This window comes from Carya illinoinensis, chromosome 7 (assembly GCF_018687715.1).
Source record: "Carya illinoinensis cultivar Pawnee chromosome 7, C.illinoinensisPawnee_v1, whole genome shotgun sequence".
Classification (NCBI taxonomy): Eukaryota; Viridiplantae; Streptophyta; class Magnoliopsida; order Fagales; family Juglandaceae; genus Carya; species Carya illinoinensis.
Genome location: NC_056758.1, coordinates 36,873,590 through 36,891,454, shown reverse-complemented (window position 1 = coordinate 36,891,454; position 17,865 = coordinate 36,873,590). Strand labels below are relative to the sequence as shown.

Sequence of the window (17,865 nt, the reverse complement as noted above, 5' to 3'; positions counted from 1 at the left end):
GGTTTCGAAAAATGACACAAAAAGATGGATGTTGACAATGACGACCGCTGGGCATCAACATTTCTACTTCAATCCACCCATGCAATTCACAAATCTTAATTCAAGTACCGAATTCGATTACTTTAAAACTCAACAGAAGAAGACAAATCACATCAGGCAAAATGTGATCTTGAAAACCAATTTCATCACATTTTGCCTAATAACAACCACGAAATTGAGAACTCCTACTGTTAAAAGGTGAAGCTAAAATGGAAGACAGAGTCTTATCAAGGGGTCATATGGCTCATTAAATACTTTTCCTTACAACAAGCATTGCTCTTGCATCACCAACAGCATATCATATCCCCTACCAATAACGTTATCTTTTATTCCCGCTGCAGCACCATTTCCAAGACCCCAGATATGGCTTTCCAACTAGGGTGAGCACTTTCATGTCAGGTAAATGATCTCCTATGCCATTTATTCCTAGATTCAGACTCAGTTGATTCCAAGCTTAGTAACCCAGTAGCCAAGTTGGCTGGATACACACTCTGATCCCGTGGATCCGTACGAGCTGAATTTCTTAACTGCATTTTCTACTCCAAGGTACTCATATACATCCTCATCAAACACTGAGCTTATACTTCTCAGCTCATCAAGATGCAGGTCCTGAAGCTGGCAGCCTTTTGAGACACAGAAGGCGACAGACCTTCCAACTATATCATGAGAAGTTCTGAAAGGTACTCCCTACAAAGAGAAAAACAAAAAGAAGATTAGGAGAACAACTTTGAGAAACCAGAGAGAGATGGAAGGGATGGTACTTAGAAAACCTAGCACTTCAGTGTGAACCACCATTCTTTTACCACGAGACATTCCTCGCATAATAGGGGGGATTTGTGATAAATTAGGAATATAAAAATCCAGAACTAGATTGGTCGTTTGCGACTGATAACTAGTGTGTAGTACAGCATCCGAGATGCAGAAATGTTATGCCCATGTCTTGGACTTGTTTTGACCTGCATATTCCAAGTTTTGCCTAACATTACTTCCCAACTGCTGCAATTTTTTTTTTTTTTTGTATAGACAATCCAAGGAAAGTTGGCATGCGCTTAACACATCCCACTTACCTTGCATTATCTCTCATTTTTGTCCTTTTGATAGGTACCTCGCATTATCTCTCTAACCAAGAGAACTTATAAATAGAAAGATCCATCCCCATTCCTCTCTCCATCTCTCTGCGTGAGTTTATGGACACTAGGATTCATCACCATCATCCTTTCTCTCTCATTTAGCAGCTATTGGAATGTCAAGAATGTCTACTTACCTGATGTTGAAATATATTTTGGCCCAGCCCGATTAATCACTTTTTATTTTTATTTTTTATAACAGAGATTCCATGGGGATAACAAATAACGGTCAACTCTGGAACTTCTTATAAGGCTGCAGGCAGTTCCAGTGCTGTATTTTCAATCATGTTGGTATTTGAAAATCAAAGAACTTGGAACTTTTCTAATTAGTGAAAAAGTTTGCCCATTGGAACATTATAAAGAGTTAGAACTTCTCATTCCCAAGCAACGTGGGGATCCCATTTACCACCTACCCTTATTCTTATCATATGGGGTATCACAATATATGGCTTACCTTTTTCACAAGATAATCAGCAAGTGTTGTGGCATCAAGATGACCAGCAGGTAAAGCCTTTTGTATTCTCTCCCGATTGAAGGTAACGTTCTGTGCAAACTCTGCTGACACTTCAAGCATCCCCAAAATTGTCTTTACACTGTCAAATGCAGGTTCCTTATCTTCCTGCATCAAGGAAATCACTTTCATAATCAAACATAAAAAATATCTGAGTGACTGACTGAAAAGATGAGGACTTCCTCTTGGATGAATAAATATATAAATGTAAGCTAGCTTTTGAAACTTGTCTTATATGAAATCCATAGCTTTGGCAAGACAACTGGATCAGGATACTCAGAAAGAAGTAAAGCAAATCCACAACCGTCGCAGAAAGAGCATCTATGCTATCTTTGGCAACTGTCAAAAGATTTATAGATAAACTCATTGTAGATGCATACACATGTACATTTTTTACTGGATGATTGTAATGAGCAAGCATGTGCGTTAGTATGCAAGAAAGCCAAGAAGTGGGTGTCAGGTTTCAATAGCCTAAAGGTGAAACAGACCCAACTGAACCTCCCCCCCTCCACCTCCTCCTGGGGGCAGCCATGAGTAGATTTTGCCACCACGAAATAAAAAATGGAAGTGTTCTACCTGCAAATCCCTGTTGTAGGCAAGGGGAAGCCCCTTGCACAATGTGAGAAGGGTAACCAGATCTCCTATGACTCTGGCAGACTTTCCACGAACAAGTTCCATTGGATCTGGATTTTTCTTCTGGGGCATTATACTACTTCCTGTGGAAACGGCGTCACTTGGGGTGATAAACCCAAATTCCTCTGAAGCCCACAGTACCCATTCTTCACCAAGCCGAGAAAGATGAACAGCCATGATGGAATTAGCAGAAAGAAACTCCAAAACAAAATCTCGGTCTGAAACTGCATCAATACTATTCAAAAAGATAAAATGTAAACGGTTATTTGTTGATGCCAGGGATCAAGAAGCAGGTCAAATACAACAAATAATAGCAGTAGATTAATGCAAATGGACAACAAAGCATCACTTCCAGGTTCTCGTGAAATTGATCTTGTGGGGGCAGAATCAAGCTATGCTGAAAACCACCATTACAAATCCGATGCCTCATTCTATAACATATTGACTTGTCCATGCAACATGTTCTCGCTTTCTTCTGTGGTGTTCAACCATAAAAAATAATCCTTAAAACTGATAGAAAGATCTCTAAAGATGAAATTCAACCATAGAATCGCCATGTATATGCATGATGTGCGATGGGAATTAAAGAATGACTGTGGGGGAGACAAAAAACCAAAAACTGTAAAAGCATTCATTAATAAAAGGCGCAGTCCAAGTACAAAACATTCATTAATGTTACCGCTAAGTTCATGCCTTCAACACACCAAGGAGTAAATTATCAAGGGCATACCTGTTCCTCATGGGAGCAGTGAATCCCAAAGCATCTGAAGTCATGAAACGATCAATGGGAAGGCCAGTGCCAGCCAGTGCACATGCACCTAAAGGACAGAAATTCAGCCTAGCTCTGCAATCTAGTAAACGGCCAGCATCACGTTCAAGCTACAACACAACATTGTGGCCAGACTTATGATTAGCAGACGCAAGCCAGTTCAAAAGTTAGCAAGAGGAAAAGCGTGACGTTCTTTAAACTATCACAGGATCACCTGCCTTTTTTATATCTACTTATGTAAGTAGCAGGGCAAAAAGATACTTAGCAGTCAAATTTGCGATTTTGAATGGTCAAAATGAAGTTATCACTCGAGACTCTAGAATTCACAAATTCCATTCCAAATGACAAATCATAGCTCCAGCCATACAAGAGTCATCTAAGGAACAACCCATCATCAAGACATAATGGAAAAAATAATCAAGTAATCGTCTACTAACACCCAAACCATCAGATTTAAGCTTTTCTCTTAGTTCTTATATCAATTCCATCCCTTAAATTCAATGAACTTATAATAATTACAAGAGATAGATATTTATAGTCCCATGTACATGGGCTATGCCTATTGGTTTCATCAACAAAACACTTGCTTGCCTATCAAAGAAAAAATATATATATATATAGCCACGTGGCTAACTTTACTTTTTATGAATTATATATGTATGCATTTCACCCTTGTACAGATCGTTAAAAAAACTTCAAAAATATATGTGTTCGCAAATCCTAGGATTTAAACTCAAGCCTTGCGATCATTTTAGTACAAAACTGTTTGCTAGGCTAAACTTCACTTCATAAAAGTGTCATCATTTTAATCATTTAAGTTCAGCATTAAATTTTTGCATAAAAAGTATAAAATACTTATGATTTCACAGTCCCAGCTCAGTCGAACCACTAACTGGGCCTCTAAGTTTTGGGTTTATTAAATGGTTCAGTTTTCTAAAACACTGCATAAAATCATATTATCTTCATGCCTTAAAGCATAGCCAAACATAAACAGAAGCCTTCCACCGCAGGCTTAGTGCACAAATGAATCAATTCAAACCTGCTCAATGTATGCTATGAGAAGATGTTGCAGTAAAATCGGTTGAGCCCTTTGCAAATGCGTATAACCAGGAACAATAAGGCCATCATTTTTCAAAGCCAAGATCACCAGTGCAGCCTGAAGATGTTTGATGCGTGCAATAATCTTATCAATGGCATCACGACACCACAGACGAAAGTCTGTCAAAACTTGATCGTTTCGGCTCCGAGCTGTGTGGAGTTTCTTGGCAGGTTCCCCTATCAAATCAGTAAGTGCTGCTTCAATGTTCATATGCACATCCTCCCTATCAGTTCTCCAAACAAAATTCCCACTTTTAATCTTCCCTTCAATTTCATCAAGACCTTGAAGAATACTATCCCTATCACTGGTACTCATCAATCCCTGAAACAGAGTGACATATCATCCAGTGTCATTGAATTGCGTCCTGTGAGAACTGGATGAGTATGTCATAAGTAGTAAACTTATTTTTTTTCCTGAAATTCCGTAACTGTAATTTGAGCAGTTTACACTTGATGAATTCTAGTTGATTCAGCACACACCCCGCCCAAAAACAAAAAAATGAAAATACTTAACAATAGAGTCTAGTACTGATAGAAATATAATATAATAGAAAAGAAGACGGAGAAGAGATAAGAAGGGAGATAGAGGGCTACATCTTTGCTATTTTCAATTGTAATTGGATAAAAATGATTGGTCCCGAGAGTTTTTCATTTTGTGAAATCAGTGGCCCGAAGAAGCTGTTAAGTTGCCAAGAAGACTGATGAAAGTAAAGCAATATCTACCTGTGCGGTTGAAATCCTCGAAATAAAAATAAAAATTCGACTTGACTCAGCCACGTGTCCGTACAACATGCAATTACCTAGCTCAATTAAAAAATTTCTCACATTTTCCCAGCAGCTAAACCGGAGCACTATACAAACACGGAAGAGCAGAACACTCAATCGAAGTTACTCATCTCCACTACACATTCTCCGGAAGCAAACAGACTAAAGATCAAAGGAAAGAATAGACCTGCTTGGCGAGCATCGTCGCGTGGGCCCTACTCCCCATGATATCCTGCTTGTACAGCTCCTTGTCGTATGAGATCGACTCAGTGAATCGCTCCACCGCATCGGTTACGCTCTCCTCGAACCGTCCACCCCAGAGCTTGGTCTCCTTGGCCTTCTCCGCCACTCCATCGGCGTGCGATGAGCTCATGGTCTCCGCGGCGCACCGTACCTGCAGCCGGCGAGTTAAAGCGTACGAGACCGATCGAGGCTTGTGGCCGACGGGACCGGAAATCCGGAGTTGGGGCAAGCAGAATGCTTTTGTAGAAGAAATGGTAAACGATTCCATTAAAAAAGTGAAGCTGAGAGGGCGATGGGAGTGTTTAAAGAGAAGTGGGTTTTGTCAGTGGGTTTTGGTGTAAGTTTGAGTCAGACACTGGTTGCGATTGGAGGGTTTAAAGAGAGAACTTCACGAGGTTTTTCTTTTGGTTTTTGTTTTATTATTTTTAAGGTTTTGTTGTCGGGTAAATGCAGATCCGGACTGGAGTTACAGACTTGGGCTGACAGGCCCAACCTCTGGGTCTGGGGATAAGTAAAGCTCGGCCTTTGTTGACTATTCATTTTTAGTTTTTGAAATCGACTCTTTATTTATTTCTTTCTCAAGAGTAGTTACAATATATATTATACTTTTATTTTATTTTATTATTATTACAGTTATAATATCGTGTCAACACATTAAGATAAAAATAAGACGATAATCTAGCATATTAAGTACTCTTTAAATATATATATATATATATAACACCCCAAAAAAAAAAAAAAAAAAAATTCCTATGGTGCATTTCTAGTCAAATACCAATTTTGTAGAAAGTATGTTTGGTTAACGTTAATTCGTAATCTTTCTATGTTTAGGAGAGAAATGTTTATCCTTCATCTTATTCTTCCTAATGATATGTGCGACGTGGTACATTTAAATTAATTTCCATTTAAGTATTCAACATATGAAATCACTTAAAATGTGTTATACCCATGAGTATGATTCAAGATGATAAAATATAAAACAAATATTAACATTAGCCTATCTAAATGACTTCTTAATCAAATTTTTTTAATGATTTTCTTGTAACTTTCTCGATGAGTTGCTGGTTTCGCTAGTCAATGGCGGACCTATTAAGGCACATGGCCCCCCAAAAGTTTGAAAAAAAATTAATATATATTAATATTTTATAATTTACTAAATAATATTAATTTTATCTTATGTTGCCCCCTCTCTAAAAAATTAATTTAGCTTATTTTACAAATTTATTTTGATCTTATATATTATTTACTTATATATTTTTTTTATTTCAATGATATATTGTTCTTAATATATTATATATATTTTTAATATATAAATTATATTAAAAATTATATTAATATATAATACATAAATTATATTAAACATATTTTATTTTTATTTTAAATTTTACTATATGATAGTTCTATACATAAAATATATATATATAAATAAAATAAAAAATATCTTGTTATACTTTTAACTTCAATTGGCTCTCTTGAAGTAAATTTCTGAATTCGCCAGTGTCGGTAGTTGAAGAATATCTAAAAAAGAGACTAATATTCAACTAAGATAACCTGGAGAGAGATCATCTAAAACTCTACGTAAATTAGATAAGTCCAATCGATCCGGAGGTAGGCATTTAAGTTTCTATTTTAATATGGCCGGTAAAGGTGATGACCAAGACTAAACACAAGTTGTTGATATATAGCCATGTGATTCGTGAAAGATCTCGTGGCCATGTGCCCATGCCACGTGCCATGTGGGCTGCTGGATTATCAAGCGCAGCCATCACCAACGAATGATTGAAGATGTTAATAATTAATTAATTAATGTGAAATCCACAATTATATTGTGATCAATGAGATAGAGAGCTTTGTACTTAATTAGGTAGATGGGAGTGGGATTATACCAAACACTCTGGTCTTTTGTCCGCGTCTTAGTCCTCGAACGTAAATAATTAATGCCCAATTAGCCTACATTCCAGGAAATAACAAAAACAAACATAAATGGCCGTGGTCGTTGTCGTTTTCGTCCCTTTCCTCTAAATTACTAATGAATTGATCTGGTCCTACAACAAAGCTGTATTCAACTTCGACTTTGCTTTTACCATGCTCCATGAGATATTTTTTCTTTGTTTTTTTGGACATAGTTTGAGTTAATTACCACATAAGTTTACACGTGACGTGTTGACTAGGTCGTGGAATTTCCATTTAAATTAAGGTGATATAATAATTGATATTAAAGGGTACCAATATTAATTCAGCATAGAAATTTAGAATAATGTTTTATCTTTGTATTAAGGGTGAGTTTGGACGTTGAGAAGTGTTGAGAAGAATTGTGAATAGTAATAAAAAGTAATAATAAAGTAATGAATAGTAATAAAAAATAAATAAAAATTAAAAAATAATAATAAAAATAGGTAAAAATTAATAATAAAGTAATAAATAGTAGTGAGAAGAGTTCAGAAGTGTTGAACAACACCCAAATACAGCCTAGTGTGCAAATTTAAAGCACTTTATTAAAAAAATTATTTATTAAAAAGATAATTTTTTCTTATAAATTTTTAATTTATTATTATTATTTTTTAAGTAAATGAACAAAAGTGACCTAATCTACAAATTAGAAATATCATCTCTCTATGGTTGGCTCCTGAAAAGGCAAAATACAATGGGAAAAAACCAAAGGCCATAAGAGTTACTTGAAACACACGTGCACGCAAAAACCGCGCCAGCGTCAACCAGATCAAGCAGGACACAAATTTTAACTCCCCACTTGGCACGTGGAGAATTCCAGCTTTTTGCAGTATCTATGAGGGTGTAATGCTGCTAGTTATTTATTTTTATTATTTTATTTAAATATATATATTTATTTAGATATCAATATATATGTTTAATTAGAATAAAAAAATAATAAATTACAAGTTAGTATATAGGGTAGAAGATGGTAAGTATAATTTTTCATCAACTGAAATGATAAATATGTATTTATGTTTATTATTTTGAATTTTATATTCTTTTATGATTGAGAAATGATATTTATAATATTTGCAAGTTCTATAAATCTTCTATTTTTTTTTAAATAATCAATAAATCTAGACTCACATCATTCTTTATAATTAATGATATTTATTCACATTGAGAAATGATATTTATAATGTGTGTAAGTTGTATATAATATTATTCTTTATAATTAAAAGAAATAATATTTATAATTTCAGAGTATATAAACCTTACGTATTTATTTTAAAAAAGGTGAACAAATCTCAAATCTCAGACGTATAAAAAATTTATTTTTTAATGGTAAGTCTCACAAATGTACTGTACATAACTTGCAAACACTAAATATACATTTATTATTACTCTACAATTAATAAATAAATTATTTTATTTTTAAATCAGTATATATAGTACATAATCTATATTAATTAAATGATAATATTTAATTTGTAGGATTTAAATTGTAAAAATTATTTTCTTAAATTAAATTATATTATTAAAACATTTTATTAAATGAACTCGAAAATAGAATTTTTCGGATACCCGCCAAGTCAATTTTAATTGTTAATTAAAAAATAAATAATAAAAGTAAAGATCATTAATGCTCTGTTTATCAAGAAAAAATGTAAGAATAATAATTAAAAAAATTATTAAATTTACTATAAATTTTGTTATAAGATCAGACTCTGTACCCAAATCCACGGCTTTCCTTTTCATCTTCCAATCAAAAAGCAATAATTGACCACGTGTACATACTTGCGGGCCGTGGGTCACTCCATTTGCGCCACGTAATAGCACAGAAATGGCCCACCCACTTCATTTAATTATATTTTGCTTGCAAACTATTGGAGGAGCTGGGAATGGGATCGATAGATTCGATACGACACGCCATATATAGAACCGCCCCTGCCTTCGCCCCGCTCTCTCCCCACCTTCCCGGAATTCTCTCCTGCTCTGCCCTTAAATCTTTTTCTTTACGTAGAACGGCGAGGGATAAAGGCCTGAGATTCCATTGCCAAATGTAAATCTTGGCTCAATATATCTGAAATAAAGTCTTTTTTATTTACTTGTCTTTCTGTTTTCCTTTTTTTGGGTGCATTGAATCTTCGTCAAATATTCGAAGTCTGAGCGACACGGCATGAATTTAGGCTTTTTTTCATTTCGTATGTTGGGATACTTGGGCTTCTACGAGCAAAAGGTAGCTTTCGCTATCGTTCTTGTTTCGCAGGTCCCGTAGAATCGAATAATATATATATGAAGTCTCGATGTTTTTGAATATAATTTAGTTGATATGTGTTTGATTTTGTATTTTACTTCAACCCATCCGTGGTGATTTCGGTGATATTTTGATTGCAAATCCGAAATAAAAAACATGGGTTTTGATTCTTTTGATGATTTAGCTAATGAGAGAGATTGATCTTTTAAAAATGACAATAATATGAAAAAGATTTGGCCGTGTGAACAAGTTTTTTAAGTCAGGTGGGTTCTTTGAGATTTTTTTTTTTTTTTTTTGGTTCTCCGTATCTCCGACTCTGCGTTGTTCATTGCATTTTGAGCCCCAAATTCGATAAATGCTTGTTTTCTTCTTTAGGAAAGATGACTTAGTAGATGTTTATGTAACTATGTGTCTAAATTATATGATACCCATATGCCTATGTTTGGTTCCGAGAAAATCTGGAGGAAAGAGAGATAGGGAAAATTTGAGTTTTTGTATATTTTTTATTGTTTGTTAATCCAAAAAGCCAATCCAATACGTATTGACTAAGCCAAAGACTTGTCAGCACTTTGCAATTGATCAAACAAGACGATTTTGTAGGTCTCATTGCTTCTGTCTTTTTCTCTGATTTCCCTGCAACCAAACTTTATAAAGTTTTTTACGAAAAGCTATAGTTTTGCTACATAGGGCTCATGTAAGTGAGTACATTTTTATTTTTCCAGTTATTTTCTATTGCTAACTCCTGATTGAGCTTCCATATAAAGTTCGGATATTGACGTACGTTCATCGATCATATTATTTTCAGTGAAGATTCGTGCACGAGGCGGAAACCATTTCTTATCTTTTTTTCGCTTCCAAGCACCGGGCATTAGAGATAAAGGGATTAATTGCATTGCCTAGGATTTTTAGGTGAATTTATGGCCGTGGCTTTTACCAATCTTTCATGGTGGCGGTGGAGTGGGAAGCATCAGGAGCCTGGTATCTCCAATAAATCCTCTATAAATTCTTCATCTGATTCGACTATGTTGGATTCCGATGCTTTGAAATTTCCTACGGTGCAACGAGCCAATATAGCCTCCTCATCGAGAAGGGTGAAGCGGAAATGGCATAGTCGGGAAGAGCGGAAGATCGATAGGGAGTATGATGTTGTTCTTGTCCCATCTGATGGGGGGTGTGTTTCAGTTACAGAGTCTGATGATTCAGATTGGTCAATCGGATGGTTGGAGCCTCATGGCCATGGGTTCCAGAGTGATGATGATCCTGACGACAGTTTTGCTGTGCTGGTTCCATGCTATGGGCACGGTTACAATGATCTGGTGGAGGATTCAAAGAAGAACATTTTGAGCACTGTTGGCAACATCCCAGATAGTTATTCAGATGGTAAGAGATACTTCTTCTTCGTCATGTTCTTGTTTTCATTGTTTACCTGCTGACTAGAATTTCTATTATTGGGGTTGAGATGGTTTTCCTTTATGTATAAAGGAGAATCTTATAATTGCTTCGAATTGTTGATTCATATAGAGAATTTGACTGCCTAATAGAGCCTGTCAATTTACTTGGCGTTCAATGTGCATAAAAAAACTTACTATATCTGGATCATAATAAATTAATAATAGAAAGTGGGAGAAATTCATGTAGGAAGCAACACCATTCAAATAAGTTCTGCCAAGCCCTGATGCACTGACCTTGAGTTACCCAAAAATGTTGAGACCCGAATGCAAAAATGCAATGGGCTGTGGAGTGATTGGTGTCCCTAGGCTCTGATATAGGTTATGTGGATTCCATGAGCAATAGCTTAATTTAGTACTTCCTGTACCCATAAAAATGCGGCAGAGGAAAATGGAAATTTGTGAAACTCGTCAATGAAAGAAAAAAGAAATCTGTGAAACTCATTTAAAGAAGCTGCCTTCTTTCAACTTTTCAATTGGATGTTGAATGTTTGCATCTTTCATGGAGCTGAGAAAATGCTTATCATCAAATGTGGCTTATATAACTTGTTCTTTTAATTGACTTGATATAGAAGAAAGCACTATGGATGTTATCACTTTCTATTAAGATGCTTGTGATATAAACATACAAAGTATGAAGTCTTTTTAATTAATTTGACTGATATAGGCTAATACATTTAACGTAATGGTAAAGTCTGCTGGTACATGACACAGTTGCTAATAATGTAAGAGGAGTGAATTCAAGACCCGGGGCTTCCTGGATATGTACGAGTATTGTTGTTAATATTAGCACAGCCAAATCGATAGGATAATTAGATTATATATAGTATGGGATTTAAGGAATACCTAGCAAGCTCTCCAACTCTGTATATCCTACCAAGTAAAGTCTTCATGCATCATCTATGTTTTGTTTTGACTCGTGGGCATTCTCTGCAGACATTTCCAATGTGCTTATTACTCATACTCACTCCTTTTTTGCATTTTGCTTCAATGTGCAGAGAGCGAGAAATATATGGAACAGTGGCTCTCTTCTCTTCAAAGCCGCTAACTTCCATGGACTGCTGGTGATCAACTATTGGTGCTTATGATGCTGCTTCTGTCATGAGTTATAAATTTTATGTACAGTTGAAGAAGCAATAAAAAAAAGGAAAAGAAGTTAAAAAAAGGAAAGAGATGTGCATAGTTTGATGGTACTAGTAGAGCAAGGATTTGCTGATGTCAGGTCCAACCTGATATAATTCCAAAGAGCAGCAATGGCGAAGTATGAGGGATGGGTGTAGCTCTCAGTGCTGGGAGAGAACTTCCTTTCTCACAGCTCCTATCCAGTTTGACGGCGAAGGACTGAGCTGCTGCCTTCTTACCTGCTGCTTTGCCATCTGAGTTTGAACATGTATATAAAAGTGTGATGTAATGGTAATGAGAATTCTTAGACAGAAAAAAATGGGGAAAAAAAAAAAAAGAAGAAAAGCAATTGGTGTGAGTTGGATAGAAAGTTAAGGTGGTGAAGGAAAAAGCGTGTAGTAGGAGTGTGTGCCCATAATTCTTTGATGTACATATAGGAAGGAGGCATTTGTTATATGTTAATGTGACTGTTGATTGTAAGATGACTGTAAATATTATGTTAATATTAAGATGATTGTACATAAAATGGAGTCTCTGTGTCTCTCTAAATGGTAAATAACCGTAGGGGAATGATGGCGTGTTGTCTTTCTTGTGAAAGATACTATCCCTCAGAGCATGAAGTTTGTGAAAGATACCATATTTCTGGGGTAAAATATATAGTGTACCCTCTACTTAAAAAACACCATTTTGCAATGCTGATTCCCAACTATATAAAGGGGTTCAAATGAATACTCCAAAGTATTAAAAAGCTACAATATTTACAACTATTTTTCCAATTTAGTTTAGGGTGATGTTCAGTTCCATGAATTTGTCCTCTCAAACTTACCACCAGTTCAAATTATACCTTTTTATTTATTTATTTTTCTTTCAAACATTTTTTAAAAATAAAAATATACACTTTATTAATAGTCATTTTTTTTAACAATAAAAAATAAAATAAAATATCCGAACGGTAATTTCAAGAGGGGCATATCATTTTCCTTATAGTTTATGTTGTATATTATAATTTAATTATAATAATAATAACTCGAAAGTGAACAACTTCATTCCGTTTCTCTATCCAAGTTCACATGTATGCTATAAGGAAGAAAATGGAGTTCAGCAGAGCCGACAACATTCGTATCTGCAAAGGGAAAGCGTGGAGAACTTTCTCATCATTAAACATGTGTTGACGTGAGAGTGTTGGGTCGTTTAAGTCGGCGTCTGGTGGCAGTGGTGGGTGACCAATGGTTCCTCAACTTTCATGCAGTGAATCTTACAGTTAGGACAAGTAGTCAATGTTAGGAGATAAAAAGAGAAAAGGAAAAAGTCTTCAATCAACGTGTCTGTCATACATAGGGTGAGAAAACCTCCAACCCCATCTATACCTAATACCATTCCTAACAGAGTTCTATGGATTAAATTAATTATTGTATTTAAATTAAATAATTCATATTCTACCACAGTAACAATTATCACATTTAGAAGATTATTATTATATAATTCATTCTCCCTTTTGTAAATTTGAGTAAGAGTTCTATGGATTATGATTATCTAATTTTTTATTAAAATATATATATATATATATATATATATATATATATATATATATTTTGAGGCATTTTCCACTTTTACTACATTCTAGAATGATAAATGCTTACCTGGAAAAAACCTGACCTCTGATTTCAATTTCGAGGAGTTTAAGAAATTGTGTTGTATTTAAGCAACTCCATGGTATGTTGGAATCTTCATACCCAACAAAAAAATTCCCCTCTAATTCTAGGTAGTCAGATTGGCAAAGCCAAGATGTGACACGTGGACATCCCTATTAAGGCCTCAACAAAATTAAAGCTATTCAAGGATGCCAGCTTCTATAGTCGGGGCGAAGTATCCTCCCCTCCATGTTCGTGTCCATGATCAGGCATTTTACCAAGCTTTGTTTCTCTTTTGCCATCTTCTGTTTTGTTCACGACATCAACATCAAAATCACCTTCACCGCCATGGTCAGGGTTGCTTTTCTCTTGGGTAGCATCTCTTTCTCTTTGGCTCTCCTCTAGAGAGAGAGAGAATGTTGCACAGAGCAGCAAGTAATGCATATTCATGGTGGTGGGCAAGCCACATAAGGACAAAGCAGTCGAGATGGCTGGAACAAAACCTCCAAGGTATGCCGCTCAAATTCTTTTCATACGTAATGCCAATCTCATCGACTTGTTCAATCAATCTTAGACTGCTGCAATTTTCTGTTGGTTTGCACCGACTCACGTTTGGTTCTACCTCTTTGTTTTCAAGTCTCTGCTTTCGAATGCTTAAGCTTTCCTCCATTTCCCCGAATTCATTTTTCCTTACCATTTTCTATCTATGTAACTCATAGATCTGAGTGCGTAAATCAAAATGATCAATGTGCTATCGTAAGAACATTGAGAGCTTGTGTCTGATATTCCCAGTTGGGTAATGCAGATTTTTCTTTTGTAAGAACATCATGCATTTGTATTTTGAGAGTATCGAAGCTGTTAAAATGCATTTAAAAAAAAAAAATAATAATAATAATTACAGATTTGGAGGAGAAGGTGAAAGAAACGCTCAAAATCATCGACAACGATGGGGACTCCTTTGCACAGAGGGCAGAGATGTACTACAGGAGGAGGCCGGAGCTAATAAACTTCGTGGAAGAAGCGTTCCGGGCATACAGAGCTCTGGCAGAGAGATACGATCACCTCTCGAAAGAACTGCAAAGTGCGAACCGCACCATTGCCACAGTTTTCCCCGAAAGGGCTCAGTATGCAATGGATGACGATGAAGAAAATCTGCCGGGAACATCCTTTCCTTCGGATGATCCAAACAATCAGGACCAGGATGTTGCCGCTGTCCCTAAACCAAGCATTCCGAAAGTCCCAGACATTCCAAAGAAGGATTTGAGGAGCCAATCTATGTTAGTCTCAAGGCAAAAACCCATTAAAAGAACTGCTAGTACTACTGCTAACGCTGCTGCAGTTCCGAGTTCAGGACTGAGCAAAACGGAAGCATTAGAAGAGATCGACAAGCTTCACAAAGAAATCTTGGCACTTCAAACTGAAAAGGAGTTTGTACACAGCTTGTATAAACGCACGTATGAAAAGTTCTGGGAAATTGAATGCCAAATCACTCAAATGCATAAAAGTGTTAGCGATTTGCAAGATGAGTTTGGCGTAGGCACTGTTATTGAAGACGATGAAGCTCGAACTTTGATGGTTGCTACGGCTTTGAATTCATGCCAACAGACCTTGGTTAAGTTGCAAGAGAAACAAGAGCAAACAGCGGAAGAGGCAAGACTAGAGCGTCAAAGGATTGAGGAATCCCATAAGAAGTTTGGGACTCTCAAAGCCGAGTTCCTTTCCAAACGAGCAGATTGCCTAGAGAGCAATAGTCTAGAGTTGAAGAATATAGACCAAGGGATCAATATTGATGAGGAACAAGAAGACCATGGCATGGAATTGCCACGGCAGAAGATTGAGGAACAGATTGACTTGAATTCAAAAACCTCACTCACTGTAATGGAACTAGCAGATAAGATTGATGAACTTGTAAATAAGGTTGCTACTCTGGAAACTTCTCTCGCTACTCAGACTGCTATGGTGATGAGACTAAGGTCTGAAACAGATGAGCTTCAGGCACACATTCGAAGATTGGAAGAGGAAAAGGAGAGTCTGGTGGAAAGTTCAGATGTTATGAGCAAAAAGTTAAAAGAGTTGGAGGAGGAGTTGAGGAGAGTAAAAAATCTTAACCAAAGTGTGGAGCACCAAAGCAACAATTTCCAGACACATTTCACAGAAGCTAGTTGTGGCCTTGATAATCTTTCAGGGAAACTGAAGCTTGTGAAGCAGGATGAGAAGGTCGAGGATACGGAATTCCTCCAGGAAGTGAAAGCTGTTCCTGATGCAGAACCGGAGAATAAGTCGGTCGAAAATAGTGATAAGATGGTTCCTAGGGACGAGCCAGTGATCTCAGAGGAGGTGATGGCAGAAGAGGAAGAGAAGAAGGATGATGAGATTTTGGCTCTCAACAATTCCAACACAGTGGAAGACGAAAACCAAACAGACTCGAGCAATGACCTTGGTTTGATGCCCGAAAACCCCGAGGAACCAATGCAGCAGGAGAAAGATGAGAAGCAAGATTCTTCTCCAATAGTAGATGGGGATCTTGATATTGAGACTCGGGAATTAGAGGCAGAGGAGGAAGAAGATCAGCCAATCTGGAGGAAGCTGTTTGTAAGGGGGTTAGAGGACAGGGAAAAGATTCTGCTAGAGGAGTACACTTCAGTTCTTCACAATTTTAAGTCAGTAAGGAAGAAGCTGAGTGAGGTGGAGAATAAAAACAGGGATAGCATCTGCGAAATGGGGATCCAGATAAGAGAACTGAAGAGTGCTATTGTCTCAAAAGATGAGGTGATCCAAACTCTACTTCGGAAATTAAGCAACCCACAAACAAGTCCATACACTACGCCGGAGTATAAATACATACAGCAGGAAAGCAAACCTCAAGCAGCTACCTCCCAGAACTCTGATACCGTATCTTCAAACAAGAATCAAAAGTCACTTTCTGATTTATTTAGTGAACAACCATTTGAACCCACAGAAACAACCAAGGAATCGCCCGCAAACTTGGAAACAACTCTCACTAAGGAGGAGGAAAATAAGGTCAAGGAAAATCTGGATAATGAAAAGCATGCTACTTCGCCTGTTGAAGAGAAAGTTCGTTCAGATATTGATGGACTCCTGGAGGAAAATCTAGAGTTCTGGTTGAGGTTTAGCACATCAGTTCATCAGATACAGAAGTTCCAGTCATCAATCCAGGATTTGCATGCAGAGTTAAAGGAACTAAAGCATAAGAAGCAAGAAGGAGGTGGTAAACACCAAACAGGAAAATCAGATATCCGACCAATATACAGACACCTGAGAGAAATACAAACTGAACTGTCATTATGGATGGAGCATAATGCATTGCTGAAAGAAGAACTTCAGAGTAGATTCTCATCCTTGTGCAACATTCAAGATGAGATATCAAGAATATCCAACGCAGATTCCAGAGCCGAAAAGACAGAGCTTAGTCAATATAAAGCTGCAAAGTTTCAAGGTGAGGTTCTCAACATGAAACAGGAGAACAACAAGGTTTCAGATGAACTGCAAGCAGGCCTCAACCGTGTAAGAGCAATGAAGGTTGATGTTGAGAAAACAGTGGCGCAACTGGATGATGAACTTGGGATTTCAGCGTCAAAGAAATATTACATAACTGGGGCTAGAATTCCCTTGCGATCTTTCTTATTTGGGGTCAAGTTGAAGAAGCAAAAGCCATCAATCTTCTCGTGTGTGAATCCAGCACTGCAGAAACAGTACAGTGATCTAGCTGCTGGGCTGCCCACGTAGATTATTAGCCTTTCCGAAGTTGTACATATCAAAAAATCCGGAAAAGAAGGGAAAGGCAAAAGATTTGTAAGCTAAATCCTCAAAAACATCTCATAAACGAGAGGGAGATCACAAGTTTAATCCCGTTCGGATTTTTTGTATTGCATTCATCGAAAATTAGAAAATAAAAACATCTGCACTAAACAAATTATGTTTTTAAAGGCCATCAAAGGTCCAGATGTTATAACTTATGTTTGATTCATTGCACATTTCTAACTGGAGACTTGCAGTTATAATTCCTGCCTCTGCATTGAGAAATAATACTTACAATCGTAACTTGTGAGCGTGCAAACGACATATAATTCCTTTCAAAAAAATAAATAAATATGAAATTCATACGAAAAGAAATTAATTTTTTAATAATAGACTCCACTCTTTTTTAAAGTGACTGAACAGTTCTTGCATGTTTCACTACTGCATGTATTACTCAAAATGTAAAAACAATGTCCGATAATCCCACCTCATGTATATCAGACTTGAGTCCCAATAACTAAAGATTTTTAT

The 17,865-nt window shown here is 36.5% G+C and overlaps 3 protein-coding genes across 6 annotated transcripts; 2 read left to right on the top strand and 1 right to left on the bottom strand.

The window, feature by feature from the left end:
• Positions 1 to 60: 60 nt before the first annotated feature.
• LOC122315148 (argininosuccinate lyase, chloroplastic) lies at positions 61 to 5,567 on the bottom strand. The gene is made up of 6 exons (XM_043130927.1): positions 5,130 to 5,567; positions 4,119 to 4,499; positions 3,041 to 3,189; positions 2,254 to 2,545; positions 1,621 to 1,785; positions 61 to 726 (listed from the first exon to the last, which is right to left on the bottom strand). Exons 1-6 carry the CDS (start codon positions 5,451 to 5,453, stop codon positions 478 to 480), a joined length of 1,560 nt encoding a protein of 519 aa, XP_042986861.1. The 5' UTR covers positions 5,454 to 5,567; the 3' UTR covers positions 61 to 477.
• A 3,452-nt stretch (positions 5,568 to 9,019) lies between these two features.
• Positions 9,020 to 12,470, top strand: LOC122315144. 4 transcript variants are annotated; one of them, XM_043130918.1, is made up of 3 exons: positions 9,020 to 9,179; positions 10,180 to 10,754; positions 11,821 to 12,470. In XM_043130918.1, exons 2-3 carry the CDS (start codon positions 10,292 to 10,294, stop codon positions 11,868 to 11,870), a joined length of 513 nt encoding a protein of 170 aa, XP_042986852.1. In that variant the 5' UTR covers positions 9,020 to 9,179; positions 10,180 to 10,291; the 3' UTR covers positions 11,871 to 12,470. The 4 variants fall into 4 exon arrangements, with proteins under 4 accessions (XP_042986852.1, XP_042986851.1, XP_042986854.1 ...); XM_043130917.1 differs by having other exon boundaries at positions 9,020 to 9,356; XM_043130920.1 differs by lacking the exon at positions 9,020 to 9,179 and adding an exon at positions 9,371 to 9,637.
• A 1,212-nt stretch (positions 12,471 to 13,682) lies between these two features.
• On the top strand, positions 13,683 to 17,527 carry LOC122315142 (protein NETWORKED 2A-like). The gene is made up of 2 exons (XM_043130914.1): positions 13,683 to 14,085; positions 14,477 to 17,527. The coding sequence occupies exons 1-2, from the start codon at positions 13,992 to 13,994 to the stop codon at positions 17,320 to 17,322; spliced, it is 2,940 nt and encodes a 979-aa protein (XP_042986848.1). The 5' UTR covers positions 13,683 to 13,991; the 3' UTR covers positions 17,323 to 17,527.
• Positions 17,528 to 17,865: the final 338 nt, after the last annotated feature.

What these genes read in the sequence shown, in the direction of transcription:
- LOC122315148 (XM_043130927.1), bottom strand. Translation starts at nt 5,453, where the DNA reads ATGGAATCGTTTACCATTTCTTCTACAAAAGCATTCTGCTTGCCCCAA. An exon ending in CGACGATGCTCGCCAAGCAG is followed by an intron (nt 4,500 to 5,129) that starts GTCTATTCTTTC and finishes ACTCTGTTTCAG; the next exon opens with GGATTGATGAGTACCAGTGA. An exon ending in CTGATTATCTTGTGAAAAAG is followed by an intron (nt 727 to 1,620) that starts GTAAGCCATATA and finishes TTCTCTTTGTAG; the next exon opens with GGAGTACCTTTCAGAACTTC.
- LOC122315144 (XM_043130918.1), top strand. Translation starts at nt 10,292, where the DNA reads ATGGCCGTGGCTTTTACCAATCTTTCATGGTGGCGGTGGAGTGGGAAG. An exon ending in CCCAGATAGTTATTCAGATG is followed by an intron (nt 10,755 to 11,820) that starts GTAAGAGATACT and finishes TTCAATGTGCAG; the next exon opens with AGAGCGAGAAATATATGGAA.
- LOC122315142 (XM_043130914.1), top strand. Translation starts at nt 13,992, where the DNA reads ATGTTGCACAGAGCAGCAAGTAATGCATATTCATGGTGGTGGGCAAGC. An exon ending in GCTGGAACAAAACCTCCAAG is followed by an intron (nt 14,086 to 14,476) that starts GTATGCCGCTCA and finishes TAATAATTACAG; the next exon opens with ATTTGGAGGAGAAGGTGAAA.